The sequence below is a fragment of the Urocitellus parryii genome, chromosome 9 (assembly GCF_045843805.1).
Source record: "Urocitellus parryii isolate mUroPar1 chromosome 9, mUroPar1.hap1, whole genome shotgun sequence".
Lineage (NCBI taxonomy): Eukaryota > Metazoa > Chordata > Mammalia > Rodentia > Sciuridae > Urocitellus > Urocitellus parryii.
Window position 1 is genome coordinate 143,735,006 of NC_135539.1, and position 12,263 is coordinate 143,747,268.

Here is a 12,263-nt window from a genome sequence, read left to right on the forward strand (position 1 = left end):
CGGGGCCCGGCAGGGAGGGGCGGGGCCCGGAGGGGGCGGTCCCGCGGACGGAGGGGCGGGGCCGGGGCGGGGCCGGGGGGCGGAGCGGCGGTCGGTCACCCCGCCTCCCGCCCTCGGCCTGCCTCGCTCCCATTGGCCCCCGGGGGCGGCCCGCTGCGGGGCGGGGCCATGCCAAGGCCACCCGGGCGGCGGGCCGAGGCCGCGGACCCGCAGCGGACGGCGCCATGACCCGACGTGCCCGCGGCTCCGCGCGCGCCCTGCTGGCCTCCGTGCTGGCCGCGCTGCTGGCGCTGCTGGTGTCGCCCGCGCGGGGCCGCGGCGGCCGGGACCACGGCGACTGGGACGCGGCCACGCGGCTGCCGCCGCTGCCGCCCCGCGAGGACGCGGCGCGCGTGGCCCGCTTCGTGACGCACGTCTGCGACTGGGGCGCGCTGGCCACCGTGTCCACGCTGGAGGCGGTGCGCGGCCGGCCCTTCGCAGACGTGCTCTCGCTCAGCGACGGGCCCCCGGGCGCGGGCAGCGGCGTGCCCTACTTGTACCTGAGCCCGCTGCAGCTCTCCGCCAGCAACCTGCAGGTGAGCGGGCGGGCGGCCGGGAGCGGCCCCGCCTCTCCTGCCCCCGGGGGCCCGGCGGGATGGCGGCATCCTGGGAGCCGGCGCTCGGGCGAAGCCATGGGGGGATTCTTTGCCGGGACCCGGAGGACGGCGCACCCCTGAGTTTCAGGAGTCCGCTTGGCGTCTCCATTAACTGAGCTCCGACTTCAAGGTCCTAAGGATGCAGAGTTCTTTAGGTCGATGAGCATTTTGCAGATGGCATCAGGGTCCTCCTCCTGAAGTCAGGCTTTCCCTGCCGCTGTAGGAAGCCAGCGCACCAGGTCGCGCACATGCACAGTGATCGTGGCAAGCTTTGGCCTCCAGTGCGCACAGTGGCCTCACCCTTTTCCCACCTTCTAGAGCCGCGCAGAGCCTAGAGCTGTGGCGGACCTCTGCTGCCCCGTGGGTAGGCTCAGAGCCACCAAACCCAGGAAGGGAGCCTGATTTGGCCCTTTTGACAAAGATCTCAGATTTCAGGTTAACTGGAAAAGTATATTATCCACCTTTATGTTACACGGGTGGGCCCAGAAGAATACAAGCTCCAAATTCCGAGCCCTGATCCACAGTTTCTCACAACATTTGTAGGTTATGTGGCATCATCTTAGACCTATCCTGCCATTGGAGCTTTTTTTCTCTTAAAAAAAAAAAATCTTAATCTATGTGGTTGAAGGGGTTCTAACATAAAGCATGCTTACAGAAACAGATAAGAAGAAACTGTTAAATCTCCAGCCTTGAAAGCCTGGCCTAGGGATGTTTACCTATCAAGAGGGGGTAGTCAGACTCTTAGGACAGGGTTTTTGTTTTGTTTTTAAATACTTTTAGTTGTAGAGGGCACAATACCTTTCTTTTATTGATCTATATTTATGTGGTGCTGAGGATCCAACCCAGTGCCTCACACATGCTAGGCAAGGACTCTATCACTGAGCCACAACCCCAGCCCCTCTTAGGGCAGTTTTTTACAACCCAAAAGGTAGGGACCATGGTTAGCTAGGCTTCTTGGAGAAAGGCTGCGAGAGGGGAGGGAACTGACCCTTTCCCCAGGCATTGGTTTCTTACTGTAACGTTTTGTAATGTCATTTCATGACCAGGGCTGGTTTTGCCATCACACAGGGAGAGGTGAAGGGAACATGTTTAATCAGGTGCCTGCCATGCACCAAGCTGACCTTCCTGTCCATTCCTTTTCCTTGTCCCCTCTAGTAACTCTTCGAAGTAGGTCTGATTATCCCCATTTTGCAAATGCAGAACTTGTGGCTTAGATGGGTTGACAGTCTGTGGCCTGTCGTGTGAAGGCAGATGGACCCAAGGCTTCAGACTGGCACCCATGAACTGAATATGGCCACAGACCAATTTTCTTCAGCACACCCAGAGTTCTGTTTTGTTCTAAATTAAGTTTTGATTAGTTACCAGTCTTTTTAAATTCAGGTTTTACTTGAAAGTTTAAATTGCTGACTTCTTTGGAAAGTTGGAAGCTCTAGTGACCGCGGGGGCCTCCGTTTTCTGAGCAAAACCAGAAGTAGCTGCTGCTTCAGCTGAGCACACACACCCAGTTCACCACTGCTCACTCCCAGCCCACTCCACTCCTTCAAGACAGACTGTGTCACTCCACTAGTGAGGCTCAGTTTGGCTGCCAATCATAGTGACTTGGGGAGACTTAAAAATGCACTTTATTCTAAAATAATACGCCCCCACTCCCAGATCCCTGCTGATATTCTAATGGGAAGGGGGAGGTTGAGCCCCACAGCTGGACGTGGTTGTGTTTACATTGGTGAGCTGGCCAGGGCGTGTAGCATCATCCCCACGACAGAGGGGAGGAGACAGACTCCAAGGACTAACCAGCTAAGGGCCATCAGGTGGGACTCCAGCCCAGGTATTTGTAGGAAAACAATGTTGAGAAACCTACCCAGGATTTCAGGTTTCTGTGAGAGCAGGGAAAAGATGTGGCTATGTCAGAATTTGTCCTATGGCTTCCATCAGTGAGCTAGTTTGTTTCTGCCCTGTCTTCCCTCCTGACCACCAGGATGGGCTTCTCTTCATGGAGTGAGTGAAGTTGTTCGGGAGGAACAAGAAGACCCAGGTCTGGGGCCACGTCTCTTGTGTAAATTGCCTGTCCCTTGGGACTCAGAGACAGGTGGTGTGGTTCAGCTGTACTCACCACCAGGACGCTCCTGTGGTCTTTTTCTTTGTGGCCGTTTCGGATAATAAATGATCATAGGAATGTGCTGCTGGTGTTAGGGGTAATGGTACCAAGTTGGGTTGCAGGACCCGAGTTGGAAATGAGATCTGGGGTTGATTCTCTGCACCAAGACCTCAAGACTACTGGCCTGTCTTCCTGACATTCTCCTCTTGTAATATGACCTTCTAGTTTCTGAGCACTCCTGGGTTTTTTTCTTTGATTCCCTAAAAATAAGTACCTCCCAAAGTCCATTTCTTACCCCTCTATTCTCATGGTCCTTGGATTCTCTTGACTTCACTTCCTCTTACTAAGATTCACTTCCAAATTTGTGTGTTTCTGACCTCTCCAGAGTTCCCCATTTCTAATACTTGCCGTTCATTTTTACTTCACTAGATGATACCACCAGAAATCCTGTATGTTTAGAGCCAGTTCTCTTCCTCTGGAATCCGGCTCCCCAGTCCTGCATTTCTGTTAATGGAATCAGTATTTTCTCAGTGGATGCATTGGGGATTTCACTGCCCCCCCCCCAAATCCGTTGGTGCCAAAGTCCCTCCAGTTTTCCTTTTGCTTCCTCTGTGTCCATCCTTGCCCTTTCCCCCCATCCCACCGCTATCTCCTTCTGCCTGAAGCCCTGAACAGCTAGCTCTGGGGTCATCTGCCCCGTCCACCCTGCCCACCAGATTCACCTGATCACAGCGTGGCCTGTGCCCAGAGCCCTGACCAGCGCCCATGGCCTGTTGCTGCCAGGAGTTCCCTGGGATCAGCTTGTGGACAAGCTGGCCTACAGAATACAGCCCACTCCTGAGCTCTGGAATGCCGTGTGCCCTGTGGGTTTGAGTCACCTGCCCGTGGGAGGCTGGTGTTGGGAGTGTAAGGAGCAGGGACTTTGCTTGCCTCTTGAGTCTGGGAACCCTGCTGTTGCTGGAACAGGAGGGGCAGCTTCCCAGCCTGAAGTCATGTGCCGGTTCTGTTGTGCCCCACGAGATACCCAGCAGCGTGACTCAGCAGCGTGACTCAGCGACTTTCTTGCTTACATTAGGCAATTAGCTGGTTGAGCAACTGGGGTGTTTTTATGCTCAGTTCACTTTAGAGTGTAACCCTTTAGACATTTCAGCCAGGGCTGTCATCTGCCCTGAATTTGGGTGGGGCTGCAGTTATAATTTCTCTGATGAATATGGACGGATTCCAAGTCCAAGAAAAAAGTATATCAAAATAGTTCTATGGAGTCACTAATTTTAAATATGGGCCCCCCTTTTCAGAGGTCAGGATTGGTTGCTGTCCAAGTGTGTGTCTCCCCGAGAGGAAGGTGGTGTTTTACAAGTTGTCCTTTCATGGAAGAATGACCCACTGATCCAGTCCTGGGGACATTACGTGTGCCACTTGTGAAATTCACTGCTTCTTCAGGAACTGCATTTCTCACGAGAGGGTCTCCATTTTGTCTCTGCAGGAGAATCCACAGGCGACGCTGACCATGTCTCTGGCACAAACTGACTTCTGCAGGAAGAATGGCTTCGATCCCCAGAGCCCCCTCTGTGCTCACATTATACTGTCAGGAGCTGTGACCAAGGTGAGCCATCGCCCGCACCCCAGGTGGCTCAGAGAGTGACATCCACCAACAGTGAGAGAAGAGTCTTCCAAGGGCAAAAGCGGTCGTTCTGTGGCTGAGATGCGCAGGGAGAGCGTGGGACGTGATCCCGTGGAAACGGAAAGCTTCATCCGTCACGTTCCACAGGTGTCCACGAGACCGTGAGGAGGGTGAACTGTTTTCTGAAGGCAAACAGATGTGACCATAAAGGCCCTAGAGAAAGCAGCCCTGGCCAAGCAGCCCTGCCCGCGGCACTGGGCCCTCTCCCTGGCTTTGCGCTGTACCAGGCCTCCTTGTCTGGCCCCTGCCGCCGGTCCACCTGGCTTGGGCAGAGAGCACGTTACGTAGGCCAACCAGAGCAGCGTCCCTGGCAAGAGGCCAGAAGTGCGTTTGGACAGTTGGGAGGGTGCCAGGCGAAGGGATCAGTCAGGCCAGGTGTCCAGGACCAGGTGTCCAGTGCCAGTGGGTTGTTGGTCGACCTCGTCAGTCCCGAGTATCAGGCGAGTTTGATCTGTGCTTGGAAGCTGTCCGTGGGCGCGGCTCTGTCCTGGGTGTCCTTGGGGGCAGGACGTTGGCTTCCAGCCTGCTGCTGAAGGATCTGAGCCTTCGAGTACGCGCACCTGCGTGTGTCACACACAGTGTTACAGGATGAGCGGGCTCAGGTGGCTCTGCTCTGGCTCCTGGAACATCTTATTTCAGTACCTTGTGCCAGTCACTGCGGTGGCTGGAAGTTTATGGAGCAGTGAGCGCTGGCTCGCGCCATGTCCCTGCCCCGTCATCTCCAGGCGGGTTCCTGTGCATTCTTCACGCTCCCTGTGCGGTCAGGATTTGTGGCTGAACAGACTCTCGGGGTTGGTAGGATGCTAGATCCCCGCCCCCAGCAGTGAGGACACGGCGTCCCAGACACAAGAACCTCCTCTCACTTCTGTCCTTTAGGTGAACGACAAAGAAGTGGACTTCGCCAAGCGCTCGCTGTTCGTCCGACACCCGGAGATGCAGACCTGGCCTTCCAGCCACAACTGGTTCTTTGCTAAGTTGAATATAACCAACATCTGGGTCCTCGACTACTTCGGTGGACCCAAAATAGTGACACCTGAAGAGTATTATAACGTCACACTTCAGTAAGTGTTTGCACCCCTTTCTCCTTCCCAGGGCCGCAGCCCTCACGGAGGTCTCAGCCTCCTCATGTGCAGACCCCTCAGCAGGTCGGAAAGCCTGTGACCCCTTCTCAGAACAATTCCTTTAAATGCACAAACGTTAGGATTACAAAGCCAGCCACACAACTGTACTGAAACATACTTATAGATGTTTGTAAACGCAAGCTTTTTTTTTCCTGTACCAGGGATTGAACTCGGGGCACTCAACCACTGAGCCACACCCCCAGCCCTTTTTTATATTTTATTTAGAGACAGGGTCTCACTAAGTTTCTTAGGGCCTTGCTAACTTGCTGAGGCTGGCTTTGAACTTGCAATCCTCCTGCCTCAGCCTCCTGAGCTGCTGGGATTACAGGTGTGCCCCTGTGCCCAGTTGTAATGAAGCTTTTGAATCATTCAATAATCTAAGATCTAGTAATGAGTCTGTAACTTTACTGAAGGACTGAAGACAACATTTTAAGACAACTTAGCAATGTCACGTGGTTTGAAAGTACCTGTGACTCCTGTGTTTCTGTGAGGACAGTCACAGATGCACCGTCACCGCTGTGGTCATGGCCTAAATCCATCCTGGAGGAAATGATAAGTTCCATTTAGAGATTAATGAAAATGAGAAGCAGTTTTCCTTCCAAGTTCACAGACCCCTGAACTGCATCTGCAGGCCTGGCCCTCAGGTGGGGACCTCATTTAAGGCTGTGCTTGTTGGGCCCCTGGACAGAGCCCTGTCATAACCCCTGGTGGCATTTTCCTGTGAGACTCTGTGCTCTGGACTGAGCCAGCACCCCGTCCCTCTCCGTCAGCCTGCAGTGCCGTGGGTGCCTGAGGGAGGCTGGTTCCCCCACCAGGAGGGGCTGCCTGTGGCTGTGTGCAGAAGGGCCAGAGGCCAGGTCCTCTCCTGGGCTGCAGGGTCCTCTCCTGGGCTTGGTAGGAATAGAGAGGTGGCACTTACAGTATCGTGACAGGGAGCAGTTTACAAGGAGGACAACAGTGAGCACGCAGGCGCTCTTGGGGGGTCAAGGAACACTCTGGGAAGGCAGGCATCTTTGGGTAACGTGTCCAAGGGCAGAGCTTGGTTTCATAACAAAATTAAATTTTTTTCCTGGAAGTCTCCACACTGAATAAGTGAGGTCAACAGACACTTCTGAGGTTCCCCCTCTAATGCCAACCAGTGTGCACTTCCCTGCAGCTCAGAGATAAGACGGAACAGCTTCTCCTTGTCCTGAGAGGAGGACCAAAGACAAGAGCAGGGCGCCTCCCCGAGACTGAGCTCCAGCACTCTGGGAGTGGGTGCTGCCTGGCCGCCGCCCTGGGTGGCCAGTCGGGGACCCCTGACTAGTACACGTGCATTTCAGGGTCTGGGAGTGGCCACCCCTGGAGGAGTGTACACTATTGCCTGGGTGGACCAGGGCCTGCAGCCTCCTGGGGAGCCACCTCCAGACCAGCAGCCACCTGCTTGGCTTGCCCAAATCTACTTTGGAAGATACTGTCTGTCTGAAGGCCGCAAAGCCCCGGGCATCCGACATGTTTGGCTGGGACGGAGTCTCCAGAGAGCCTCCACACAAGTGTCCCCGATCGGGCCCGACTGGAGGTGGTCTGCCTCACGGAGCCCTGGGGCCACTGTCCTCCAGCAAATCCGCGCACTGAGCAGGAGGGTGAAAGCCTGGTGAGGTGTTTGCTGGCACCCAGTTCTTATGAGGACAAGCCCGCCTCCTGTCACGGAAGTCCACGCAGCTCAGTGTTTGTCACCTCTGATGCAAAGACAGAAGGTCACAGGTGAACGGTCTGGTCTCCTTTTCCTGGAGATGGATTTCCTGATGGCGGTGGACATGGTGCAGCAGGAAGGTGGCGCAGGGTCACCTCCCACTGGGCTCGGTGTCTTCAGGCACTGGCTGATCGTCCTGGCGTGACCCTGACCTTCCTGTTCCTAAACCTTCAGGAGTTGCTCCTAGATGAGCTGCCACGGCACCTGGCCTGTGTATCGCTGTGTCCACCCACTGAGTGGTGAGACTGACTCAGAATCTTACACTTCCAGGTCACAGGTTTCTCTGATAGAATGAACTGACTTCTAAGATTCGCCGACCCAGGTTATGAGATGATTCTTCCTCTCTCCCCCTTTTCCAGGTGAAGCGGAACACGCCAGCTGCCCGGCACGTGTGAGGTTTCTGGGCCTGCCTCCTGCATACCCGTGGGCCTGGCGTCCCTCTGGAAGCCCCCTGGAATACCCGCCCGTTTTCTACCTGCTGTTGGCTTCTTTGCTTGCTTGTGTGGGACCTAAACTCTATTTCTTGGAAGTTGTAGTTGCCTGAATTTTTTTTTTCATATTTTGAAGCAATTTTAAAGGAGAAATTCTTTCACATAATTAAAGAAAATTAGTTTCATGGATTCCAAGTGCTTTGCAGTGGTGCTCCCCGAGGAAGACCAAGTGCAGGTCAGATGGCCATTGGCATTTGCAGGTACTGGCATGAGTCCTTTATTCCTGGTGGCCGCTGTGCTGGGCACGTGCCCTCGCCCCAGCTATCTCCTGGCTGCTGGTGCCTGGTGCAGAGGGGCTGCCCCTGTTAAAGTGGCCACATGATCCTGCCAAAGCGTGAGCCCAGTCGCAGCTCCCTGCTCGTGCCACCTGACGGTCCCGGGTGTTGTTGACCCAACAGAGAGCAGAACTGTTTCTTATGAGGAACATTGTAAACTTCTTACATTTTAAAATGACCCTTACCTAGAACAGAGGTAGTTCATAGAAACTTCCTGAATTCTTCCTAAAGAGACACTTGATAATCAGCCTCTTCCATTTAAAGCACACATGTTCAGTGTTGCCCTAAAATACGATTGTAAAGAAGGAAGGGAGTTTGTGTATCTCCGCCATTCTTCTTTGAGTAGAGCAGACTTGGGCCTGAACCAGTTCGGGCCAGGGTTAGTCCCCTGCTCAGCCACTCGCCACAGCCCTGGATGTCCCCCTCGGCAGCCACCTAAGCCTACCTGGGTCATCTACACGTCTGGATAGCTCCTGAAGCTGCCTTCCCAGGTCAGGCCACCTGAGGGAAGAGACGGCATTGAAAGTCACCTTTCAGGAGAGAAGCCACCACTTAGTTTGAGATTCTCTTAAAGAGGTGTCAGGATTCAGCAGGCTGCTGTATCCCAAAGTGGCAAACAGAAAAGAATATGATTCATCGTGTTTGAAAACTAGAAAATGAACTGAAATCCAGCAAACAGCTTCTGTTCAAAAAACTGATTTGTATCAAGCTCAATAAAATAGTCCTTTTCAAAGCATCGGTAACTAGAGCGCGGTTTAATAAAGCGTCTTGGACTGCGTTCTTCAGCGCGGTGTTTACCACGCAGTTCCCTAGTCCGCTGTTGGGACCCTTTTGCACTTTTATCTGAGCTCACTCTGAGTCGGCCCGAGCAGTGCCCAAACCCCACTCCCCACTGGCGAGGACTCACTGTCCTGGGCTGGGCACGGCCAGCCTCGGGCTTCGCCACAGGTGCTTGGTACCCATGAGGCTGGAGTCCAGGTCGAGGGCTCCGTCAGGTTGCCCTTTGCCTGCTCTGTGAGCTTTGTCTTCAGTAGTTGGCACCCTGTGAACACGGACCCGTGCTCAGGTCAGTTCCATCATACAGAGTAAAGCTGGCCAGGTGCCACGGCAGGTGCCCTGGGCGGCCCTCTAAGTCCCGGTGCAGGCGTGCTGCTGTTACCTCTGTTGGCCACGAGAGGGCACCATAGACCACTTTTTACCCTGATGCGGGTTTCTTGTGTGGGCAGCCAATCCGGCCTCTGAGAAGGACGCCCTGGGCTGGGTTAGAGGTGGATGGCCTTGATGGTGACCCTGGAGTAAGGGCAGAGGGCAAGGGCCATGCTGCCGCTGGCAGATCCCCTGTGCTGTCGGCCTCATCAGGCTTCCCAGCCTGCACCCTCCTGCGGCCCTGAGGGACACAGCCCTGGCCCCAGGAGCAAGGCAGATCCTGATCAAGAGCAGGTTCAAGTAGAAGGGGCCAGGCGTGGTGGGGCACCTGTATTCCCAGTAACGCAGGAGGCTGAGGCAGGAGGCTCACAGGTTCAAGGCCAGCCGGGCAACTTAGCGAGACCCTGTCTCAAAAACAAAAGGCTGGGGTGTAGCTCCGTGGTGAAGCATCTGTGCAGCATGCAAGAGGCCCTGGGTTCCAGCCCCCACAGCTGGTAGCGGGGAGGGGGAGCGCTGAGGCACCCGAAGCTTCAGAGCCCAAATGGCTGGTTTGGCAGGTTTTGCCTTGGCCATCCATCTGCTCTGCTGGCCAAGGCCACTTGTCCTTACCAAACCATGGCCAATAGTCAACGTGCTTCTGTCTTGTAGCAGGCTCGAAGTCCTTGCAGGTGTGCAGTGGGGTGGAGATGAAGCCATTACGGAATGAGGAAGATCAAGTGAGATAATGCCCACGTGTTCTCCTGTTGAGTGTCATGCTGTACTCGGGGCAGTTCTCAGACTCATCACGAGGTCCTTGAAGAGGCCACTGTCCTCTCAGGGCCTGTGCTCAGCCTCAGTGCTGAGGACACAGTGCTCCTGAGTGAGGTCAGTGTCCCCGGGGGAATTCCCACTGCCTCCCCCACACAGGTGTGTGTCGGCTCTCAGGTGCACAGTGCGGCGTCAGTGCCTTTAAGAAGTCAAGAGGATTTGACTCCATACCCATCAATCTTATTTTCCCTTCATGTTGTAAGAATTATACATTTGTGTAGAAAACATGAAAATAAGATTTTGAATCCATAATCTTGCCGGCTAGCACGGAGCTGATATTTTGTGTTTTCTTCCAGGCTTTGTCTTGCGGTGATGTGTGAGCAAGGTTGGACCTTGCACACGTGGATCGCTGTCACACTTCTGCTCTCTTCTAAGCGCATTGTGTTCCTAGGCACCATCTGAGAGGGCAACAGAATGGCTGCAGTCTTTCCTCGGATCTGATGCCCAGCTACAGACTAGCCCTCTGTGCTGGCGAAGGAAGCAGAACCCCCATCAAGGCAATTTAAGCAGAAAAGAGGAATTCACCCATCTTCAAGTATGCCTCAGGACTCAGTCTTCACCTCTGCTACACCCTCTGCTCTGCAGCCAGCTATCAGAGGGCAAGGAGGGTTCATGCTTCCTAGCTGAGCCCAATGAGGGATAGGGCACCCTCATTGACTGAGGTCCTGTGTCTGGGAGCTGTGTCCTGGTTGACTGAGCCTGGGTCCTGTGTCTGGGGGTGATGTCCTGGTTGACTGAGCCTGGGTCTGTGTCTGGGAGCTGTGTCCTGGTTGACTGAGCCTGAGTCCTGTGTCTGGGGGTGGTGTCCTGGTTGACTGAGCCTGGGTCTGTGTCTGGGAGCTGTGTCCTGGTTGACTGAGCCTGGGTCCTGTGTCTGGGGGTGGTGTCCTGGTTGACTGAGCCTGGGTCCTGTGTCTGGGGGTGGTGTCCTGGTTGACTGAGCCTGGGTCTGTGTCTGGGAGCTGTGTCCTGGTTGACTGAGCCTGAGTCCTGTGTCTGGGAGCTGTGTCCTGGTTGACTGAGCCTGGGTCCTGTGTCTGGGGGTGGTGTCCTGGTTGACTGAGCCTGGGTCTGTGTCCGAGAGCTGTGTCCTGGTTGACTGAGCCTGAGTCCTGTGTCTGGGAGCTGTGTCCTGGTTGACTGAGCCTGGGTCTGTGTCTGGGAGCTGTGTCCTGGTTGACTGAGCCTGGGTCCTGTGTCTGGGGGTGGTGTCCTGGTTGACTGAGCCTGGGTCTGTGTCTGGGAGCTGTGTCCTGGTTGACTGAGCCTGGGTCTGTGTCTGGGAGCTGTGTCCTGGTTGACTGAGCCTGGGTCCTGTGTCTGGGGGTGGTGTCCTGGTTGACTGAGCCTGGGTCTGTGTCTGGGGGTGGTGTCCTGGTTGACTGAGCCTGGGTCTGTGTCTGGGAGCTGTGTCCTGGTTGACTGAGCCTGGGTCCTGTGTCTGGGGTGGTGTCCTGGTTGACTGAGCCTGGGTCTGTGTCTGGGAGCTGTGTCCTGGTTGACTGAGCCTGGGTCCTGTGTCTGGGGGTGGTGTCCTGGTTGACTGAGCCTGGGTCTGTGTCTGGGAGCTGTGTCCTGGTTGACTGAGCCTGGGTCCTGTGTCTGGGGGTGGTGTCCTGGTTGACTGAGCCTGGGTCTGTGTCTGGGAGCTGTGTCCTGGTTGACTGAGCCTGAGTCCTGTGTCTGGGGGTGGTGTCCTGGTTGACTGAGCCTGGGTCTGTGTCTGGGAGCTGTGTCCTGGTTGACTGAGCCTGGGTCCTGTGTCTGGGGGTGGTGTCCTGGTTGACTGAGCCTGGGTCTGTGTCCGGGAGCTGTGTCCTGGTTGACTGAGCCTGAGTCCTGTGTCTGGGAGCTGTGTCCTGGTTGACTGAGCCTGGGTCCTGTGTTGACTGAGCCTGGGTCTGTGTCTGAGAGTGGTGTCCTGGTTGACTGAGCCTGAGTCCTGTGTCTGGGAGTGGTGTCCTGGTTGACTGAGCCTGGGTCCTGTGTCTGGGAGTGGTGTCCTGGCTGACTGAGCCTGGGTCTGTGTCTGAGAGTGGTGTCCTGGCTGACTGAGCCTGAGTCCTGTGTCTGGGAGTGGTGTCCTGGTTGACTGAGCCTGGGTCCTGTGTCTGGAAGTGGTGTCCTGGCTGACTGAGCCTGGGTCTGTGTCTGAGAGTGGTGTCCTGGCTGACTGAGCCTGAGTCCTGTGTCTGGGAGTGGTGTCCTGGTTGACTGAGCCTGGGTCTGTGTCTGGGAGTGGTGTCCTGGTTGGCTGAGCCTGAATCCTGTGTCTGGGAG

General features: G+C 55.4%; 1 protein-coding gene across 2 annotated transcripts; it reads left to right on the forward strand.

The window, feature by feature from the left end:
* Window positions 1-220: 220 nt before the first annotated feature.
* Window positions 221-7,884, forward strand: Creg1 (cellular repressor of E1A stimulated genes 1). 2 transcript variants are annotated; one of them, XM_026380173.2, is made up of 4 exons: window positions 221-575; window positions 4,214-4,333; window positions 5,288-5,472; window positions 7,624-7,884. In XM_026380173.2, exons 1-4 carry the CDS (start codon window positions 225-227, stop codon window positions 7,625-7,627), a joined length of 660 nt encoding a protein of 219 aa, XP_026235958.2. In that variant the 5' UTR covers window positions 221-224; the 3' UTR covers window positions 7,628-7,884. The 2 variants fall into 2 exon arrangements, with proteins under 2 accessions (XP_026235958.2, XP_026235959.2); XM_026380174.2 differs by lacking the exon at window positions 7,624-7,884 and having other exon boundaries at window positions 5,288-5,476.
* The last annotated feature ends 4,379 nt before the right edge of the window (window positions 7,885-12,263 follow it).